Here is a 22,901-nt window from a genome sequence, read left to right on the forward strand (position 1 = left end):
AATGTCCCATTCCGCAGCTACAGAAAGTGAGACCAGACAACTTTAGTATAATGGGGAACACACATTTTATTAGAACCAACAGCATGGACATATACAACATTTAACTTTAAATAAAACTATAATGGGGATTATATAAATAACCTGCTTTTAAAAAGTTATAACTTATCCTTTTAAAATACTTATTTTATACATAATAAAGTAAAGTAACTTTTCAATATAATTTAGCATAACACATATTCTAAGCCCTCGCTCAGGCAAACCCCAGATATTAAGCACATGTTTGCACTTATATGTGAGCGTGTTATCCTAAACATGAGAGAGAGATGTCTCTACCCCGTGTGTCCTCTTGTGTGTGTTCAGGTTGGATAACTGACTAAATCCCTTCCCACATTCCCCACATACATACGGTCTCTCCCCTGTGTGTGTCCTCTTGTGTGTGTTCAGGCTGGATAAGTCCCTAAATCCCTTCCCACATTCCCCACATACATGCGGTCTCTCCCCTGTGTGTGTCCTCTTGTGTTTCCTCAGGCTGGATAAGTCACTAAATCCTTTCCCACATTCCCCACATACATACGGTCTCTCCCCTGTGTGTGTCCTCTTGTGTTCCCTCAGGCTGGATAAGTCCCTAAATCCCTTCCCACATTCCCCACATACATGCGGTCTCTCCCCTGTGTGTGTCCTCTTGTGTTTCCTCAGGCTGGATAAGTCACTAAATCCTTTCCCACATTCCCCACATACATACGGTCTCTCCCCTGTGTGTGTCCTCTTGTGTGTCCTCAGGCTGGATAAGTCCCTAAATCCCTTCCCACATTCCCCACATACATGCGGTCTCTCCCCTGTGTGTGTCCTCTTGTGTAGGTTCAGGTGGGATAACCGACTAAATCCCTTCCCACATTCCCCACATACATACGGTCTCTCCCCTGTGTGTGTCCTCTTCTGTGTGTTCAGGTTGGATAATTTACTAAATCCCTTCCCACATTCCCCACATACATGCGGTCTCTCCCCTGTGTGTGTCCTCTTGTGGTCTAATAACAAAGTCTGACTCTTCCCACTTTCTCTAAGCTCTTTTCCTTTGGCACCTTCTAATATATTTCCTTTTGAATGAGAAGCAGTTACATTGTTTATAAATAGCGTTGACTGGTTGAAAGTTGCATTTTCTGACATAGTTATTGGAATGCTGCTTTCTAATCGATTCTCTAATCTGCAAGATTGTTCTGTCCTCATCTTTTCCATATACACATTTGGGTGTTTGAACTTCAGATGTTTGAGTAGGTAATCCTGACTGCTAAAAGCAACCTTGCAGTGTTGGCATGGGTGGGGTATTTGTGCTGGTCTTTGTACTAGACGAGAGACAAAAAAAATCCCTGTTACACAAACTGTCTTACAAAAGGTCATGAAGGAGACGTAAAGTGGCATATCACAAACAGTTTAGGATGAAAGTAAACTGTAAAAGTACATTGCAAAGCCCAACATGTGCAGCATTAGGGCCGGGAGAGTAGAAGTACATTGCAAAGCCCAACATGTGCAGCATTAGGGCCGGGAGAGTAGATGTACATTGCAAAGCATCATTTTAACACACAGCACATTGACTATCTGGACCTCCGTTTGTTCATTGACATTAAAGGCCAAATCCAAACGGAAACATTCAGGAAACCGAATGCCAGGAATATGCTACTACGAGCTGACAGCTGCCACCCCCCTGCGGTCATTAGGGGTATCCCCAAGGGCCAGTTCCTCAGACTGAGGAGGAATTGCTCCACCGAGGAGGCTTTTTCTCGTCAGTCTGAGGAACTATGCCTTCGTTTCCATCAGAGGGGCTATGAGATGGAGGGTCTGATTGACACCTCCAAAGAAATTGCACTGACAAATAGAGAGGATTTATTGAAAAAGACCAAGGGTGATCCTGACAAGGATAAAATTACATCGAGATATAATAAAAAAGACACTGGGTTTTCAAAAGGGGAGGTTCCACTCATGATTACACAATACAACAGATGTAGTCATAAAGTACAAAACATCATACGCAAACATTGGAATATTCTCCAAATGGATAGCAGCCTTAAGGAATGCGTTAAACAAGGCCCCCGTTTTGTCTACCGTAAGGCAAAAACTATCGCAAGTTATGTGTCGCCCAGTTATGTTGCATCCTCCACTTTATCTACAAGAAAATTTGTAACCAAGGGCTCATACAGATGTGGAGGCTGCAAGATCTGCCAATTTGTGACACCCTCACAATGTTTTAGGGGTTTAAATTCTAAACAAGAATTTCGTATAAAATCATTTATAAATTGTGATACTAACAACGTAGTGTACCTCTTAACATGTGGGTGTGGGATAAACTACGTGGGTAGGACAATTAGACCGCTAAAAAACAGAATCCTTGAACATATTAGGTTAATCAGAAAAGGAGACACTTCCCACCCGGTCTCGAAGCATTTTTCACAATGCCCAAAAGGGAGCCTAAATAGGCTAAAAGTTCAAGGTATTGAACAGATCTTTCGAAATGAAAGGGGAGGTGACTCACTCAACCTTCTGGACCGCAGGGAGGCATATTGGATATTTATGCTTCAGACTAGAACCCCCTGCGGTCTGAATGTAGAGTGGAATTTGAGTCATTTTCTTAAATAATTAATTAAAACCCACTATACCTGTTAATGCTGTAAAATAACAATGTTAATACTTATCCTATGGTCATCATCACTTTTTGACATAATTATGAGATCTTCACGCAGATATAAAACAAAAATTGCATGAACTATCCCATAACTTAGCACTATGTTTTTGATAGTATTCTATGTCAGTTTTTTTAATTTAATATATTGTGTATTGTACTAGACCCGGACATACGGGTTGAGCCCTCACAACAGAGGTGGCATTGCCACAGATTAATACCTGAGCTTATTGTTTAGGGCTGTCATAGTGATTACCTTCAAGAGCCATTGATTAATCTAAGGCCATGATTTGTAGTAGATAATTGAGTAATCGCAGGAATAGCATAACTGATTCCTCTTCCCCTTTGGAAGACTCAGAAAAACAAGACACTATATTCAAGTCTTGCTGATCTGATTTATATTTATTTATTATATTTTATATCTGTATGTTAATTTTGCCAGCATTTGTGCTGATAAGGATCTTAGATCCTGGATATGTATTCACTTGTATGTCTTTGTTTAAATGGGATCTGATTTTAGAATGGGCACCATTTCCAATAGGAGCTTAAAAGGATTCTGTTTACTTTATTTTTCAGTCTGCTCCTATTGTGACTTCTGTTTACACAAATTTGTCCTCTCTGCCTGTCCCTTCCAGCTACAGTGTGGTCGTGCAGGGCTCCGTGTGATTGGAGCCGTTCCGTCTGCCCCACACATTCATTGGTGGCGCAGCGGTGAGCTTCAACCAGTCGGATCACTTCGTGACGTCACTCGGGGAAGGAGAGGTGGCTGAGAGTAAGGGAATATCTTCTTGCCCTCACGGAGCACCAGGAGCATGCGCGGGCGTCATTTGGGGGCGGTATTTACCCACAATCCCATGGGTTGTTGGAGTGACGCTCCGTGTGACGTCACGCGCATGCGCGGTGGGTCCGCGACGCAACCATCCACAGATTTTTGTAATTTAACAATTAAACTTCAGATATATAAGGTGCCCATCCAGATCATATACCATACTCCTTGATAAAGGACCGGTTGGTCTGAAACGCGTAGGAGGACTCTATCTGTGTCCCCCAAGGGGGTGAATTTGTCTCTCACCATGCTGCAATAAAGAAAAGTTTTTTTACTCCACACCTGGCTCCCTGGCTGTGCGCCATTCGTTTTTTTCTCTATAAATAGCGTTGACTGGTTGAAAGTTGCATTTTCTGACATAGTTATTGGAATGCTGCTTTCTAATCGATTCTCTAATCTGGAAGATTGTTCTGTCCTCATCTTTTCCATATACACATTTGGGTGTTTGAACTTCAGATGTTTGAGTAGGTAATCCTGACTGCTAAAAGCAACCTTGCAGTGTTGGCATGGGTGGGGTATTTGTGCTGGTCTTTGTACTAGACGAGAGACAAAAAAAATCCCTGTTACACAAACTGTCTTACAAAAGGTCATGAAGGAGACGTAAAGTGGCATATCACAAACAGTTTAGGATGAAAGTAAACTGTAAAAGTACAGGAGAGCAGATGTACATTGCAAAGCCCAACATGTGCAGCATTAGGGCCGGGAGAGTAGAAGTACATTGCAAAGCCCAACATGTGCAGCATTAGGCCTGGGAGAGTAGATGTACATTGCAAAGCCGAACATGTGCAGCATTAGGCCTGGGAGAGTAGATGTACATTGCAAAGCCCAACATGTGCAGCATTAGGGCCGGGAGAGTAGATGTACATTGCAAAGCCCAACATGTGCAGCATTAGGGCCGGGAGAGTAGATGTACATTGCAAAGCACATGTGCAGCATTAGGGCCGGGAGAGTAGATGTACATTGCAAAGCCCAACATGTGCAGCATTAGGGCCGGGAGAGTAGATGTACATTGCAAAGCACATGTGCAGCATTAGTGCCGGGAGAGTAGATGTACATTGCAAAGCCCAACATGTGCAGCATTAGGGCCGGGAGAGTAGAAGTACATTGCAAAGCCCAACATGTGCAGCATTAGGGCCGGGAGAGTAGAAGTACATTGCAAAGCCCAACATGTGCAGCATTAGGCCTGGGAGAGTAGATGTACATTGCAAAGCCGAACATGTGCAGCATTAGGCCTGGGAGAGTAGATGTACATTGCAAAGCCCAACATGTGCAGCATTAGGGCCGGGAGAGTAGATGTACATTGCAAAGCCCAACATGTGCAGCATTAGGGCCGGGAGAGTAGATGTACATTGCAAAGCACATGTGCAGCATTAGGGCCGGGAGAGTAGATGTACATTGCAAAGCCCAACATGTGCAGCATTAGGGCCGGGAGAGTAGATGTACATTGCAAAGCACATGTGCAGCATTAGTGCCGGGAGAGTAGATGTACATTGCAAAGCCCAACATGTGCAGCATTAGGGCCGGGAGAGTAGAAGTACATTGCAAAGCCCAACATGTGCAGCATTAGGCCTGGGAGAGTAGATGTACATTGCAAAGCCGAACATGTGCAGCATTAGGCCTGGGAGAGTAGATGTACATTGCAAAGCACATGTGCAGCATTAGGGCCGGGAGAGTAGATGTACATTGCAAAGCCCAACATGTGCAGCATTAGGGCCGGGAGAGTAGATGTACATTGCAAAGCACATGTGCAGCATTAGTGCCGGGAGAGTAGATGTACATTGCAAAGCCCAACATGTGCAGCATTAGGGCCGGGAGAGTAGATGTACATTGCAAAGCACATGTGCAGCATTAGGGCCGGGAGAGTAGATGTACATTGCAAAGCCCAACATGTGCAGCATTAGGGCCGGGAGAGTAGATGTACATTGCAAAGCACATGTGCAGCATTAGTGCCGGGAGAGTAGATGTACATTGCAAAGCCCAACATGTGCAGCATTAGGGCCGGGAGAGTAGATGTACATTGCAAAGCCCAACATGTGCAGCATTAGGGCCGGGAGAGAAGATGTACATTGCAAAGCACATGTGCAGCATTAGGGCCGGGAGAGTAGATGTACATTGCAAAGCACATGTGCAGCATTAGGGCCGGGAGAGTAGATGTACATTGCAAAGCACATGTGCAGCATTAGGGCCGGGAGAGTAGATGTAGTGGATCATACATTTAAAGTGGATCATAATATTAAGAGATTTAAAAGGAAGTGTCACTGTAGAGGGAGAGAGGGGGTGGCCCGGTATTAAAGGGGTTGCACCCCATTTGGCCACCCCTGACCGCACCAGGGAGACAAGGGGTTAACTGGGCTGAGGTCCAGAAATGTGATGTAACCCTTGTTATGACATGTAAATGTATTTCCCCTGTTCCATTGTAATGTCTGGTTACTCAGTGTTTGCATCACACACACACTAGAATCCATCCGGGAGCACAAGGGTTAATAATTCTTTAATGATTATAGCTCTTTGTGTAGTTTTCCCGCCTTTTCAGGCACCATTTTGCAGGTCCCCATTGGCCGCCATTAGGGCTCAATGCATTTCAATAGGAATTGGTGCTGTTTTCGTCCTGTTTCCTGTAGTGACCAGCAGGTGGCGTCCGAGAGGGAGAGCGGCGGTTTCCCATTGAAAGTCAATGGGCTCATTGACTTCAATGGAGATGCCTCGAGGTAACCTAGTTGGCTGCCGTCCAGACCGCAAACCGCAAAGCGGATACAATGTCTTTCAAAAGAGCTAAAATCACTGGGTCAAGTTCAACGTCAATTAGCGGGGAAATAAACTGTTCTAGGGCACCTAGGGATAAAATTATTTTTGCCCCTAGTTCCTAAGCGTCCCCCCACTCGACCACCACCGGGTCCCCGAATCCTGGACCCCCGATAAGGGTCGAACCAGATAGAGCGGGTCGCGCCATAGGCTTTGCCGGCGGCGGCAGAAACGGCTCAGAAAAATGACTAAGTGAGAAATGCTGAATTTTAGGAATCCATATCTCCGGTTCCGGAGGGTTCAGCGGATCAGGGTTTGGGGTATCTGTAGCCACTGCTCCGGCATCGCTGCAGAACCATCCTTGACCCGCTTGGACCAACCCGACGGAGTATGGACCCCCTTGAAGTTCGGGACTTTTCCCATAGACTTCAATGGCAGAAAACCCCCATTGACTTCAATGGCGGCGATTTACCATTGAAAGTCTATGGCGGAGCTGCCCGTTGTTTTCAATAGGGATTTAGTGAAAAGCTGAGATTTCTTTTTCAATGGAGATTTTTTGTATTAAAATGATTTAATGTGCATTTGTGTAACTCCGGTTTCTTAGGTCGTAGCAAGTCGCTTTTTTGACCATATGGTGTCCCAGTTCTGGCAATGCGAACTGGGAAGTTTGGACCTGCTAAACCTAACGGAACCGGATATTTTAATACGTTTATGTTTTATGCTTAATAGTGTATCCTAAGGTAGGGATAAGTTCAAAAGGAAATTCTTTTGGGCCATAAGGTAGCAGATGGCCCTGGGGACGCCGCTATGTCTAGGATTTAAGTGCTGTTCAAAGAGTTTTATCACCCTCACTGTTTATCCGAAGCCCAAACCAGGGCAGGTCTTAAGTGTTCCAGTTAACACCTTTCAACAAAGGTTTTCCTGCCAGAACTCCAAATAGTAGACTTTCTGGCATTCCTGACGTAAATGTGGGGCTTCAGAAATGAGACCCCCAGAGTTCTACTGCCCATGTGCCAACTAGCAGGGGGGCATGGGTCAGAATGCTTTCCCACGTTAGTGAGTGGCTGGAGGTAATTGTAAACCAATCCCCTGTGCTTAAGGTTAAGAATAGAAGGAGAATGGTTTATAAACGGCTGTCCACCCATATATCCTTTGTCTTCGTTTGCTGATATGGTTACCTGATATCACCTGAATGATTTCCTCACTGCTGAAAGAAATGCTACATCATACTTCTCATTCCCCAACCCTTAAGTAAGTGTACTTCTTGTTTGTTACTGTATTATCTGTTGTGTTCACCTTTATTCTAAGGAATAAATACAATTTATTATATCTTAAGCCTCGTTCAGTTCAAACCCAATTATTTTTGTGTAATATTAATAAGCCTGTGGAAGCTATCGTCACAGGCGTATTAATATAACTGGTGGCAGCTGGTGGGACTGAACTGGACCTGGATTACAGTATTCTGCGGGGTACTGTGATCCCGTGGGAACTTGATAGTAATTGCAAGTTCCTGGGACTAAAGATATTGAACACACAGTAGTGCAACAAGTAACGCAAGTTGTCACACCACCTCACTGCTGTGACCCAGAACTAAGAGCCATGAGTGAAGCGGAGAACCTCTATTACCTGAGAACTAGAAATCCGCTAAAAGACAAGTGCCGTGCCTATGGACTGGAATATGTGGACCAGGAGGTCGAGGACATGGTTGCTGCAGTCACCGCATATGAAGCTGAGCATCCAGAGGTCCTGGAAGTAGCTCAGCTTGCCCTTTTACAGCCGCCCGGAGATCAGGGACTGAACCCAGTGCCGGGCTGGCAGGATCCCGGGGAGGGACCAAGTGCACCTCCCAGGACAAGTGCAGCAGGAGGGGCACGGGTAGCTGCGGCTAGCAGTCCCTTTACCCCTGAAATGCTGGCACTGATAACAGCGTGGGGAGACCGAGGGACACCGGAGGAGCGGCTACAGTTTATCTCTATGGCAGTGAACAGACCCGCTTATTGCCCCCCGGTCCGACCCCCCAAAGATGGACTTCAACTGGACAAGCACAGCCTCACCAAGTATGTGGAGGGCACTGATCAGATTGACATGTTTCTAAGGAACTTTGAAACGCAGTGTCGGCGGTACGGGGTGCTTCCCCAGCATAGGGTTGCACGCCTGGACCCGCTACTCTCCGGCTTGGCTAAGCAGACCTTGATGGCGCTTCCAGATGAGTTTGCTGATGACTATGACCACCTGAAAGAACTTCTGCTGTTTCAGCACGGTTTTACCCCTGAAGCTTACCAGGGTAAGTTCCGGCTGGAGGAGAGGCACCCTCAGGAGACCTATGTCACTTATGTGACCCGCATGGCTTTGTACGGGTTACACTGGGTGGAGGGCTCTGAGGCCAAGACTTACCAACGCCTGCTGGACCTCATCTTTCAGGAGCAGCTCATGCAGCAGTGCCCGCCGGCGGTGAGGGCTTTTGTGTATGATAAAAAGCCCAAGACCTACACCGAGGCGGCGAGGATGGCAGATGACTATGTGGTCAGCCGGTCCCAGATGACCGCCAAGGTACCAGCCAAAGCGGTAACCCCACCGGCGCCGGCCAAGAAAGCTGTGAGTACCCCCCAGTGGACCCAAAAGCCGCCTGCGGGCAGCGGGTCACAGAAGGCGGGAGAGCTCCGGCATGAGCGCCGGTGCTACAATTGCAACAGCACTGGTCACCTCAGACCAGATTGCCCGGAACCCCTGCGTTCCAATGGACCCTACCGAGGGCAACGCACCCCAGCTGCAAAGCCGGTAGCCCGCGTGCGGGTGGCTTCCACCAAAGAACCAGGACCGGTCATGGAAACAACTCCCAGCGGGACGTCCCATGTCACCCCTACCCCGGTTTCTTCAGTGCCTACAGCCAGGAGCGGAGGACATCACAGCGCAGACCTGCAGCAGATGGACGGCAGGAGCAAGCATCTCACCCCGGTCACAGTCGGTGACCGGCAAGCAGTTGGCTTACTTGATTCAGGAGCTGCAGTGACCCTGGTCCGACCTGATATGGTCCGGCCAGAGGAATTGATCCCAGGCCCTGGGATGCAGATCACTGTGGCTGACGGAGAGCCCCGTTTCCTGCAGGTGGCCCGCATTTTTTTGGATTGGGGGGTGGGCAAGGGTGTGCGGGAGGTGGGGGTTCTACCAGGTTTGGATGCTGAAATTCTTTTGGGCAATGACCTGGGACCGATGACCTGCACCTACGACCGTGTGCCCCAGCCCGCTGCAGTGGCGGCGGTTACCCGGAGCCAGACCGCGGCAATGCCGGCGGTGGCCACCCCAGTCCCCCAGCCTTTGGGACCAACGTTAGCGGAGGGCACAGAGGAGCCCAGGGAGGTAAGCCAGGATCAGTTGCAACCACAGGCTGACTTACTGTTCCCCCTTACCGTGTCCCCTTCCCCTGACAATGACATGACTGGGGGGGGGCCAGATTTAGGAGCCCAGTTTAGGGAGGCAGTGAAGGTAGACCCTACCCTGGCCGGCGTGAGACTTCGGGCGTCCGAATCTCAGGCAGGGGAGGGCACTGAGCGCTGCCTATGGCATAAGGGACTCCTATACAGAGAAGAAGGGAACCCGGGAATAGAGAAGGGATTGACCGGTAAGCAACAGCTAGTAGTACCCCAGGGGTACCGACAGCAATTGTTACGGGTAGCTCACTCTATTCCGTTAGCGGGACATCAGGGGGTCACCAGGACGCGAGCCCGGTTATTGCAGCGTTACTTCTGGCCGGGGGCATCCAGGGATGCGGCTGATTTCTGCCGCTCCTGTGATGCCTGCCAGCGAGTAGGTAAGGCGGGCGACCGTGTGAAGGCACCCCTGAGACCCCTACCGATAATAGGGGAACCCTTCCAGAAGGTAGCGATGGACCTGATAGGACCCCTCATGATTCCTAGCAGGTCAGGGAAGCGCTACATCCTCACGGTGGTGGATTTTGCCACCCGGTACCCTGAGGCGGTAGCGCTGGGCACCATAAGTGCTAAGACAGTGGCAGCAGCTTTGCTGAACATTTTTGCTAGGGTAGGTTTCCCTAGTGAGATCCTAACTGATCAGGGGTCGCAGTTCATGAGTGAACTGTTACATTGTCTCTGGGATGCCTGCGGTGTACAGCACCAGCGCACTACCCCTTACCATCCCCAAACCAACGGATTATGTGAGAGGTTTAATGGTACCCTGAAGCAGATGCTTCGGACCTTTATAGAGGCGGAGGGGAAAGACTGGGAGATTCACCTGCAGCACTTGCTGTTTGCATACCGAGAGGTACCGCAAGAATCTACAGGCTTCTCCCCCTTCGAGCTACTATATGGCCGCAGGGTACGTGGACCTCTGGACCTCTTCCGTGAGGGATGGGAGGGGGAGACTACTGCTACTGATGCTTCAGTGATCCAGTATGTAGTAGATCTCAGAGACCGGTTAGAGATGCTTATGGGGGTGGCCCAGGACCACCTCAGGGCTGCTCAGACCAAGCAGAAGCAATGGTATGACCAGCAGGCCCGTAGCAGAGAGTTCATCCCAGGACAGCAGGTGCTTGTTCTCAAACCCACTCGGGAGAACAAGTTAATGGCTGCCTGGTCGGGACCGTATCCGGTCATCCGAAAGGTGAATGAGTGCAACTATGTTGTACAGGTAGCGCCTGAGAGGCACAAGACATATCACATTAATATGTTAAAGGAATACCGAGCACCGAGTATGGGAGCAGTAATGGCCATTTGTAGCCCACTGCTGGAGGATCCGGCGAGCAATGCTCTGCCTGATCTCCTAGGGGAGGCAAAGCAAGGAAACACTGTTGAGCAGGTAGAGATCGGGGCACAGTTGAGTGCTAGGCAGAAGGGAGAAGCCAGGGACATGCTAGCTCAGTATAGCGCCCTCTTCACTGACATGCCAGGGACCACACATCTCACCAAACACCCAGTACACACAGGGGACCTGCAGCCTCTGCATAAGCACGCTTATAGAGTGTCAGCAGAGGTCAAGACAAGTATGGAGAGAGAGATTTAGGAGATGCTGACCCTAGGGGTAATTACTCCGTCCCAGAGCCCTTGGGCAAGTCCAGTAGTCCTAGTGCCTAAGAAGGACAAAACCACCCGGTTTTGTGTGGACTACCGGTTGCTCAACGCTGGGACGGTGTCAGATGCTTACCCCATGCCCCGCATGGATGAGTTACTAGATGAACTCGCGGGGGCAAAGTATCTGACCACCATGGATCTGAGCAAAGGCTACTGGCAAATTCCCCTGACCCTGGAGGCTAGGGAGAAGTCAGCATTCATCACTCCAAGTGGCCTCTATGAGTTTTTGGTGATGCCATTTGGGATGAAGAATGCCCCGGCTACCTTCCAACGCCTGGTCAATAGGTTACTGGAAGGGATGCAGAGCTATGCCAGGGCTTACTTAGATGACATTGCTGTCTTTAGTAATTCCTGGGAATCCCACATAGGACATGTAGCTGCGGTGCTGGATAGAATCAGGGAGGCTGGGCTTACCTTAAAACCCACTAAGTGTATGGTAGGGATGGCAGAAGTCCTGTACTTAGGGCACAGGGTGGGTGGAGGGCATCTCAAGCCAGAGCCAGCCAAGGTAGAAGCCATAGTTCAGTGGCCTGTTCCAAAAACCAAGAAACAGGTCATGGCCTTTTTGGGCACCGCAGGGTACTACAGGAAATTTGTCCCACAGTACAGCGCCGTGGCCAAACCCCTGACTGATCTGACTAAGAAGCAACTGCCTGTGCTTATTACCTGGTCTCCTGCCTGTGAAACTGCTTTCCAGGCACTGAAAGCTGCGCTTGCTGAGGCCCCCATCCTGGCTGCCCCAGATTATACCAAGCATTTTCTTATTCAGACTGATGCCTCAGACTTTGGTGTGGGGGCTGTGTTGAGCCAGGTGGGGGACGACGGCAAAGAGCACCCTGTGGTGTATCTCAGTCGCAAACTGCTCCCCAGGGAGGTGGCATATGCCACCATTGAAAAGGAGTGCTTGGCCATTGTGTGGGCACTCAAAAAGCTCCAGCCCTATGTCTATGGGAGGGCTTTCACGGTCATTACCGACCACAATCCCCTGAGCTGGCTACAGAGGGTATCAGGGGAAAATGCCAAACTGCTGAGATGGAGCTTGGCTTTGCAAGAATTTGAATTCACCATTCAGCACAAAAAGGGCAGTGAAAACAGCAATGCTGATGGGCTTTCACGCCAGGACTATCCCTCTGAGACTGAATTCATTAATGGTGCCAGCAGTGCCCCACTCCCCGTCAGGGCCAGTGGGCCACAGGACACGCATTAAGAAGGGGAGGTGTAGAGGGAGAGAGGGGGTGGCCCGGTATTAAAGGGGTTGCACCCCATTTGGCCACCCCTGACCGCACCAGGGAGACAAGGGGTTAACTGGGCTGAGGTCCAGAAATGTGATGTAACCCTTGTTATGACATGTAAATGTATTTCCCCTGTTCCATTGTAATGTCTGGTTACTCAGTGTTTGCATCACACACACACTAGAATCCATCCGGGAGCACAAGGGTTAATAATTCTTTAATGATTATAGCTCTTTGTGTAGTTTTCCCGCCTTTTCAGGCACCATTTTGCAGGTCCCCATTGGCCGCCATTAGGGCTCAATGCATTTCAATAGGAATTGGTGCTGTTTTCGTCCTGTTTCCTGTAGTGACCAGCAGGTGGCGTCCGAGGGGGAGAGCGGCGGTTTCCCATTGAAAGTCAATGGGCTCATTGACTTCAATGGAGATGCCTCGAGGTAACCTAGTTGGCTGCCGTCCAGACCGCAAACCGCAAAGCGGATACAATGTCTTTCAAAAGAGCTAAAATCACTGGGTCAAGTTCAACGTCAATTAGCGGGGAAATAAACTGTTCTAGGGCACCTAGGGATAAAATTATTTTTGCCCCTAGTTCCTAAGCGTCCCCCCACTCGACCACCACCGGGTCCCCGAATCCTGGACCCCCGATAAGGGTCGAACCAGATAGAGCGGGTCGCACCATAGGCTTTGCCGGCGGCGGCAGAAACGGCTCAGAAAAATGACTAAGTGAGAAATGCTGAATTTTAGGAATCCATATCTCCGGTTCCGGAGGGTTCAGCGGATCAGGGTTTGGGGTATCTGTAGCCACTGCTCCGGCATCGCTGCAGAACCATCCTTGACCCGCTTGGACCAACCCGACGGAGTATGGACCCCCTTGAAGTTCGGGACTTTTCCCATAGACTTCAATGGCAGAAAACCCCCATTGACTTCAATGGCGGCGATTTACCATTGAAAGTCTATGGCGGAGCAGCCCGTTGTTTTCAATGGGGATTTAGTGAAAAGCTGAGATTTCTTTTTCAATGGAGATTTTTGTATTAAAATGATTTAATGTGCATTTGTGTAACTCCGGTTTCTTAGGTCGTAGCAAGTCGCTTTTTTGACCATATGGTGTCCCAGTTCTGGCAATGCGAACTGGGAAGTTTGGACCTGCTAAACCTAACGGAACCGGATATTTTAATACGTTTATGTTTTATGCTTAATAGTGTATCCTAAGGTAGGGATAAGTTCAAAAGGAAATTCTTTTGGGCCATAAGGTAGCAGATGGCCCTGGGGACGCCGCTATGTCTAGGATTTAAGTGCTGTTCAAAGAGTTTTATCACCCTCACTGTTTATCCGAAGCCCAAACCAGGGCAGGTCTTAAGTGTTCCAGTTAACACCTTTCAACAAAGGTTTTCCTGCCAGAACTCCAAATAGTAGACTTTCTGGCATTCCTGACGTAAATGTGGGGCTTCAGAAATGAGACCCCCAGAGTTCTACTGCCCATGTGCCAACTAGCAGGGGGGCATGGGTCAGAATGCTTTCCCACGTTAGTGAGTGGCTGGAGGTAATTGTAAACCAATCCCCTGTGCTTAAGGTTAAGAATAGAAGGAGAATGGTTTATAAACGGCTGTCCACCCATATATCCTTTGTCTTCGTTTGCTGATATGGTTACCTGATATCACCTGAATGATTTCCTCACTGCTGAAAGAAATGCTACATCATACTTCTCATTCCCCAACCCTTAAGTAAGTGTACTTCTTGTTTGTTACTGTATTATCTGTTGTGTTCACCTTTATTCTAAGGAATAAATACAATTTATTATATCTTAAGCCTCGTTCAGTTCAAACCCAATTATTTTTGTGTAATATTAATAAGCCTGTGGAAGCTATCGTCACAGTCACTAGCTGCAAAACACCATTTAAAGTGGCACAAATCCTTAGACAGAAAGTAAGTCGATAGTTTCAGATGTGAAGGCATCATTAAAAATTGCTTGTACAATGAATAGAATACGTGTCTCAGTAGGTGCTCAGATATCAGTCACCGGGTGTTCCCGTTACCGCACCATGTACCTGATCTCTAATAGTTATAGGATGACCCAACTTTCTGCTAAATCTCCATTGTTAAAGCAGAAAACAAATACCTAATTATTGTATTTGACATCACAGATGTTATTCAGACTTAATTAAGCTATACCAATATCATCCAGTGAGTTCCAGAACTGTGTTACAGTAGTTATTTAATACAATTGTTGATTTTTTTTTTTTTAAAGGAAACAAGGAGTCTGTACTTCTGTACTAAGGGGTTAATATTTTCTGTAATGTATTATAATAAAAATGTTATCATCTCTTTCAGGTTGGTTTAGCTTATCTGGCCTATGTATACAGTAAAATGACCAGTATATTGCCCAGTATATACATAGGAAAGACAGGGCTAACATCAGCCTGGAGCAGGTGATAAAATATTTGCGGTATTTCTGGCGTTCTTCCCATTCTGATAAATATCGGAACTTGATGTATGGCAGTGTTTTCCTAAACATGAGGTATAATGCCTGGCTTTTATTGGATCTGATGCTTTTAACGGGTCTGGTAAAAGGTGCTTTATTTTTGGCGGTGCAACACACTGATATATTGCACAATAAAAAGAAGGCACTTTTTTGGGGGGCGTTAATGCAGCATTTTTGGTTACCGCAGCTTGATGTATCTGGCCCTTTGACTCAAGTCAGGTTTAGTGATTTTTAAGTTCTAGTTGACCCATAATGGTAAATGCAGATCTATCAATATTTGCAATTTAATATCAGTAAAAAGACAATAGAGATGTAAAAAAACACATAACACACATATTCCTGATTACCTAGTTCTGGCGCGTTACTTTTCCACAGCGAACCCCACTTGATACCAAGCTCTTTCCCATATTCATCTCCATACCAGACGAGGAGCTCTGTGTGTGGGGGGAGGTCTGTGCAGGTTCTGTAATAGGAACTGGAACGCCACAAGGTTCTGTTCTTCCTCGTTTCTCGCACAATTTACAAACCTAAAATTGGGACAGTTAGTGAGGTCTCAAAGTAATGTCGTTTTTAAAAAGGAAGAGCTAAAAAAAGAAACAAGTTGTTAGTAATGTGACTTTACTTTTCTTTCTTCTCTAGTTTTTGAAACAGAAGTTAATGGAGACCAATGTATATACGACGGCTCACGTGTATGTACCCACATGGGAATCACAGGCCACTGACTACTTTCTCATTCCTTAAAAAAAGCAAAAAAATACTGCTGTAATAAAAAGTCCCCGACAAGATGACACGAGGGCCACAAGGGTGTGTTCTCTTCCAGTGGAACTATATAGAAAGTGGGGTTGATGTAACAAGGTGTTGTACAGTCGCAGGAATGTGTTCCATTAGCAACCTGAGCTTATAACATGCCCTGGACTGATATGGAAACTGGACTATAGAAAAAACCTTGAGCCAAAGTCTAATGAGGTAACAGTGTTGGTTTGGGCTTGAATAAGGAAAAATAAAACTAAAGAAGTTGAACCAGTTCCTGTAAGAGAAGTCTAACATTATGCTCAAGTGCAGGGTCATAAACATATATGATCAAATACAAATTCAGAAATGCGGCTTAAAGCTTAAAAGGAATAAGTATGAAAAGGTCTCATGCAAGTATACCCCTGAGGAAGGCAGGCATAACCTTGATGTCTCTGATTAAGGGATGGAGGGCATCATAGTATTAAAGCAGGAGAATAAAAGGGTGAGAGCGCACATGAAGTCTTACTTCCATCCTTTTTCATATTGTCTCCTCACCTCTATTTGTCTGAACATTGTTTTAACAGGCTGTGTAAGGCTACATACAGGCAGCAATGGTGCTGAACAAGGCTGTGAGGAGAAGACAGGAGTGAGGGCAGAGGTGTAAAGAACAGCTGTCATCACATGCTCATTGCCATTTACTTTAGTGGCTGTTAAAGTGCAATTGGGGCTATTGCACTCTAGTGAAAGTAGTGTTTGGTAAACAGAGGAGGCAAAGTGGATAAGGAAAAATAACCACCTGCAAATCAGTACCTGGGAGGCAACTAAAGATAAAGGGTGTGGGAGGTATGGGGATACAGAACACAAACAGCAATGTGAACACAGTAAGACAAACAACGTGAGACAGATAACTCTTCCCTTGTTGGGGTATTGGGGAAATAAGTTGACAAGCTGTTTAATTAATAAATGAAATGAATATTTCTGTTCTTCAGTAGGTTCGGGACGTTTGGCTAGGATTTGGTAGGACAATAAGTGATGGTAATGGGCACTTAGCGTAATAGTCTGGGGAATATAGATTTGGCATTAGCTGCCCAGTAAAGTAGTGTATAGTAGGTGACAGCAACTAAAGTTATCCATAATGTCAAACAGCTGCCTCTGGTTAAATAGAGCTTAGAAATATGTGGCCCTGCTTTCCAAAGACGGGGAAAGACGTGTGTGGGGTGAGAGGAAAAGGATTGCTTAGGATAGCTAGCAAGGACAAAACCCCGTTTAGCAAACAAAAATGTAACATTTTGATAAAAAACAAAAATGATTATAATACCCTCATTAGTCAAAGCAACTAATGCGTGTATCCGATGTTCCTGGAGAAATACAGAACATGATTTTTTCACAAGACACAAATAAGTAAAGCTGTTATTTTAACCCTTTGAGTGATGGAGGGGTCACGTGACCACTCCCTCACTGATGACAGAACGGACAGAGAGACACGATCCCTACTATCCCACGTAGCGATAGATCCCCGTCCTGCTCTGCACAGGAGCACAGAATGACATCTCCCCTAGGAAAACCAGCAGGATTATTAGGACGTAGCTATTACATCATGTGAAACAAAAAATGATCGAGTGGACTACCGCTTGCTATGAAAAGAAGTGGGGAACTCACCATATATGAGGTTAAAAAAACTTTTTAATGAAAACTACATAAAATGACAAAACTCCTCCTCCTGTCTATGATAACAGCCCTTAAACACGACTACCCAACGTACGTTTCCCGTGAACACTTTAGCAATTAGATACACACCCTGTTACAATTACCATACTCCCTAGAGCTTAAATAGGCTCACAGTGACAGCAGTATTTACTAATACCAAATTACACCCACTACATTATGGTCACAGATCGTCACATTTTTGTGGGTTGATGGTATATAGAGTATTCAAAGTTACATGCCCCACTTAACAATACCTTAGGTGGGCTAAAATAATGGTAGCAATTTTTGAGGTTGCTATCTGTACTGTTTAAACCCCTTAATAGTGCACCTACAGTACTTAAAAGGTAGTACTGCTGTATTAACCTTCAGCTAGCCAATTTATGGTATTATCGCTGTTGAGGTCAATTACACTGGTGACATTGCAGAGAAAGGTATGCTACAACCTTATTGTACTTACATCAGAATCCGGCAATTAGCTTCTCCACTGGGGATTTTTAAGCACATTGTAAATAATTATACAGTTACGACGAATTTTTGTAATAAAACTTTTTAGTTTTTGTATTTTCAGTGGTACATAAGAGAACCAATATATACAATAGTGTTCTCTATGTGAGAATAATATTCTCGGAGATCATTTATATCTCTTAAATAACAAATGTACTTAGAGTGCCACTATAGGGATTCTTTACTGAGAACTCTTTTTCTTACTATTTGTGTACAAATGTCTATAGGTTTGTCCCTTTGCACCAGAGTTTAAACTTATATTTATCAGTTTTGGCACGTGGGATAGAGAAGTCAATCTACATGTTTAGTTGAGTTCTCTCCGGGACTAGGCCAGAGCTTTTCCCCCTTGGGCCCCAGATAGGCCCCGACTCACTGTAGCTTGTGGCTGCAATAGAGAGAGCCCATAGTCAGGGACCTTTCCCCTGTAGCTACCTATAGTAAGGTACAGAACCGGTGAGACGCCACGCGGTGACTGCGGCCGGAGGTCTGGGACCAGACCAGCTACATGGTAAAGACGAAGCACAGCAAGAGGAAATCCTTCTTCCGGTATCCAGAAAGGAAAAAAGGCCAGGCCACTCCAAAATTGACAAAAAGGGGGATAATTTATTGCAAATTTACATAGAGGATAAAGTGGGACTAGATGAACGCACCTACGCGTTTCGATAAAGTACATTCGGTACGAAACGCGTAGGTGCGTTCATCTAGTCCCACTTTATCCTCTGTATGTAAACTTGCAATAAATTATCCCCCTTTTTGTCAATTTTGGAGTGGCCTGGCCTTTTTTCCTTTCTGGATACCGGAAGAAGGATTTCCTCTTGCTGTGCTTCGTCTTCATCTCTACCCTGCTGCATTTACCCTGGATGGATTGCACGTCCTTGATGTTCAGACTGCCCCTGGGGTTACACAGGTAAATAGCCGCAGTGCTTCATCATTTCCTGTATGCCTCAGACATTGTCCTTTATATTTAGTATAGCTGGTTGGGTATTCATTATAGTGTTCATTTTTGAGGATGTCAAGCAGACTCCACTAGTCACTATTCCCTTCCAGCTTTATTTATAATCATTGAGGGCACTCCATCTATTGGACTATTATTATGGAACTATAATGTTCTCATTCTTTTTATATGGAATTGGTTACAATTATTGAGCACCACAGTTACCCTGTTTATTCCACATGGTAAAGACGGTAAGGTTATATTATCCGCGCCGTAATTCACCTAATGCGGAGGCGGACGCCATAGCGGTCGATAATGTTTGATCAGACGGATCCTCTTTGTTATTCAGCAATACCTGGGTGCTGGAGCCCCGTGCAGGTACCTAACCACGTGCACTAACACTCCATGGGATAGCGCTATCTCCAACACTTTGGGTGGGCCTTGACATTGGGAAAGGGACATCAAGGAATTGGTGCCTGGCACCCAATGTACTCTGGGGACTCTCACTATTGTTATCAGGTTGGGTTCTATTTTACTGTGTGGTACAGGGTACCAATATTATTTGTGTTCAGTAAAAGGTTGTTAGCATATATATTTGTGTGCGTGTCTCATTATTATTGTTCCTGTAAGGGTACATCCCTCCAAGTCAGGATCCCTTGTAGGTGGAGGCGCTGTCATTGTAAGAATCAGGTACTCCCAGTGGCGGAGGTTCCGGCCCTCTGTGAGCCACAGGTAACGTACCACGCACACCGTATTCGCCATATCTTCCATAGGGTGGGGGAAAGTGCGCTGCACATGTGTAAGGTTTCCCCAGAGATATGAGTTTATTAAAACAGTAAAAGACAGGGGTGCCCAATGCTACATCAAAATGACAAAACATATATGGTAATAAGTATAAAGTTTAAATACTTCAATAAAAATAGTAATTACTTGGTTATTTAGTTAAACCCTGGTTTAGTTAAAAGGTTTTAACTAAATAACCAAGTAATTACTATTTTTATTGAAGTATTTAAACTTTATACTTATTACCATATATGTTTTGTCAATTTGATGTAGCATTGAGCACCCGTCTTTTGTTGTACTGTATACATTTGCCACGCTCAGTAGCACTCATTTTGGCATAAATATATATACTGTATTCATGATGGGATGGGTGTAGGAGTTTGAGCTAGCTGGGAATGTGTATGTGTGTTTATTAAAACAATGTTTTAATGTTGTATACTGTATGTATTAATGTCTATACAGTCAGCCCGGGCATCTATATAGGCACCGGGATGTCTGCATAGACATCCGAGTTCAAAGAAGAGAAAGGATGTCCAGCGGTGAGAAAACCGTTTGGTGAGCGGGAGAGGGCGAAGTACCAAGTCCGGAGAACAAAGAGCACCCCGCTGGGGCACCTTTTGGTCTGGCAGACCTGGTGGAGCCTGCCCAGCGGGTGGCAATGGGCTGTCTGGGGGAATATGCTGCTGGTAAGCATGTTTCTCATTGGCCGATTCACATTTCCCGCTCGCTGGGCATTTCGAGCTGGGTTGGCACGCCCCCTCCTTTGACGTCAGCAGCCAGACGAGCCCCCATTCTAATTGGCTGGTGGGAGGAATCCCCACGCTCTGATTGGTCGCCACTCCGTCTTTCATGTTAGAGATAGCTCAGCGGAGTGTATGTAAGGAGTCGGCCCGATCAGAGAACCAGACCATCTAGCGGCTTGAGTCGGTGATGCAAAGGCGGCTTTTCAAAGTTGCTCTGTTGCGAATAGCAGAGCAACCGGCTTCATTTTTGGAGCCAAGAAAGTCTGCCTATTCCATATTTTGGCGCCTTGACGGGAAATGTCTGAATTTAAAATAAAACTGTGATGAAATCAGTTATAAAAACATAATAGATTGCTATGTGAGTGTAATAGTTCCCTTTTCAGATAGATGTCGCCTTAGTAAATTATTAAAATAAAAGTTATGGCACTGCCTTGTCATCTCATAATACCCTGTCCCCCACCCCTATAGGCGTTATTTTTTCTCCCATCGCTACATGTTAGGTCAGCGCATGTTTTTCCCCGTCACGCCAAGCACAGAGAGGATAAAACAGAAAAAATATAGCGGTCACACGGGAGATACCGTTCAGCTCGAAGGGTTTACAAATCGTTCATCCCTCATTATTACGTCACACTTTCATACTGGATATCGCTGTCCCGTATTATAAAAACTGAAATATGGCAACCCTAAGTACAGAGTAAAAGTAGAGTATCAGGACAAAACTGAAATGTGAAGTACAAACAGGGGCAAGTGCCAATGTGAGTAACACAAAGATGCTGAATAAATAGGAGAGGGATCGGGTGCAGGAAAGTACTTAAGCCCACATTGCAATCACATAGACAGCCGACAAGGAAGGCAGCTTTTACATGGAGCTGGGCAGCATCCTTACAAAGATATAATGCTTCTGACCTGCAGCTACTTTAAAGAGTCATTGAAGCAGCAGTAATAATTACTAGTTAAAATATAGTGATAACAACAGCTTCATTCCCAAGTAAAGCCCCCCAAGCACTGAGGAAAGCGTGTGGAGTATTAAACCATAACAAAGATGCAGTGCAGCTGTTTTCAATGTAAGCAAGTGGATAATTAGAGGTGTCCTGGATTAAAATTAAAGGAGAGTTACTGTACCACACACAACAAAGACAGGCGTCATTCAGCATTTCAAATATGTATATATGGACACGTTAACTCCCTTTCAAGTCAAAGGGAGTGAACAGCAGACCAGGTGTGATAACCCGTGGCAGCACTTGATGAATGTGCCCTATATATTCTGTAAAGTAGGCAGCAAGTAATAATCCCATGTCATTCTTTTCTCATGCGTTGTTTAGTAACGTGCCGTGCTTGATAGCGCTGCTTTATAAGAAAAAGTGACCACATTAAAAATGTCAGGGATGATTTAAATAATATATATATAAAAATACTTTACCTCATCCAGTTAGAACTCTTTTCTTCCCTTGCATCAATATACTCATAATCATTTTTACCTTTAGTGATCTGTTTTCATTAAAAAAAAAAAAAAGTTACATTAGTACATTCACAAGTGAATAATTTTTGATGGAAAGGCTTGATGACACTTTAGTAACTGTTACCCGACACTAAATACTGTGTGAGGTCGGAAACGGAATGATTTATGATGAACATACTGTAGCAGAAACTAGTATGTAGATGAATTCCATATTTCAAATATTACACGATATAAGATTGAACTACCAACCAGCCAAGAGTAGCCACTATTAGCTCCTTCCTCCTCATCCGTTATGATCCCCTCATAAGGTCCAAAATGTACACCCTTCTGAAGGATTGCAGCCTCATTCCACACACCAAGCCCAGCACGTGGAATGCTAGAAGGCCTGATACTCATCCCAGAAGGCAGAGTAAGGTACGATCTCTTCACATTTCCCATTTCAACGGCAGAGTCCTGGATGAAGACTGGAGATCCATGGACTGCACATTCATCGATGAAAAACGCCTGATATTCCTCACAAACTAGACGGAGTATGAGAAGCAGATGGAAAGATAAGACTCATGCAGCAACATCAATACTTAAAAGTTCTTCCAATGTTACGTAGCCATGCAGTTCTGTTCGTCACTTTAAAGCAGCAATCCCACCCAAATGGTGAATTGTTTTTATCACATAATTGGAACGTGTTATTTTCAGCTCCGGGGACCCCCTGATTACCAGGATACATGAAGTGTTCAGTGCTGGTGCGCCCTCATGTAAAAACCAACATGGCTGCCGGTGTCCACCAATAGGAAGCTGCAACCAATGATATTGCACATTCCTACTGGTCATATTAAATTCCCAGTGGGAGCTTTATCCCCCAGCACAGAAAACTGTACATATGTTTGCCAGACAAAATAGTATTTTTGTACACATAAAACAATACAACATTTTGTTATAAAATAGGACTTTCTCTGCACAATTGTTCTTTAATTCCCTTGTCCAGCCATTGCACCTGTTCAAAAACGCACA

The 22,901-nt window shown here is 45.7% G+C and overlaps 2 protein-coding genes across 2 annotated transcripts in view; both read right to left on the reverse strand.

Annotated features, from left to right (window-relative positions):
- Positions 1 to 57: 57 nt before the first annotated feature.
- On the reverse strand, positions 58 to 22,386 carry LOC142475158 (uncharacterized). Its single transcript, XM_075581137.1, has 5 exons — positions 22,143 to 22,386; positions 21,855 to 21,922; positions 15,379 to 15,558; positions 3,744 to 4,033; positions 58 to 1,340 (listed from the first exon to the last, which is right to left on the reverse strand). Exon 5 carries the CDS (start codon positions 1,231 to 1,233, stop codon positions 307 to 309), a length of 927 nt encoding a protein of 308 aa, XP_075437252.1. The 5' UTR covers positions 1,234 to 1,340; positions 3,744 to 4,033; positions 15,379 to 15,558; positions 21,855 to 21,922; positions 22,143 to 22,386; the 3' UTR covers positions 58 to 306.
- LOC142474612 (histone-lysine N-methyltransferase PRDM9-like) overlaps positions 17,100 to 22,901 on the reverse strand; it is a 37,871-nt gene continuing 32,069 nt past the window's right edge. The window contains exons 8-10 of the mRNA XM_075580878.1: positions 22,312 to 22,414; positions 18,772 to 18,867; positions 17,100 to 17,121 (exon numbers count right to left, since the gene is read on the reverse strand). Coding sequence (XP_075436993.1) covers positions 17,100 to 17,121; positions 18,772 to 18,867; positions 22,312 to 22,414 — 221 coding nt within the window. The remainder of the gene's footprint in view (positions 17,122 to 18,771; positions 18,868 to 22,311; positions 22,415 to 22,901) is intronic.

Source organism: Ascaphus truei, chromosome 2, assembly GCF_040206685.1.
Source record: "Ascaphus truei isolate aAscTru1 chromosome 2, aAscTru1.hap1, whole genome shotgun sequence".
NCBI classification, from domain to species: Eukaryota; Metazoa; Chordata; class Amphibia; order Anura; family Ascaphidae; genus Ascaphus; species Ascaphus truei.

Bases quoted from the DNA above. Each gene is read 5' to 3' on its own strand.
- LOC142475158 (XM_075581137.1), bottom strand. From the start codon at position 1,233: ATGGAAAAGATGAGGACAGAACAATCTTGCAGATTAGAGAATCGATTA.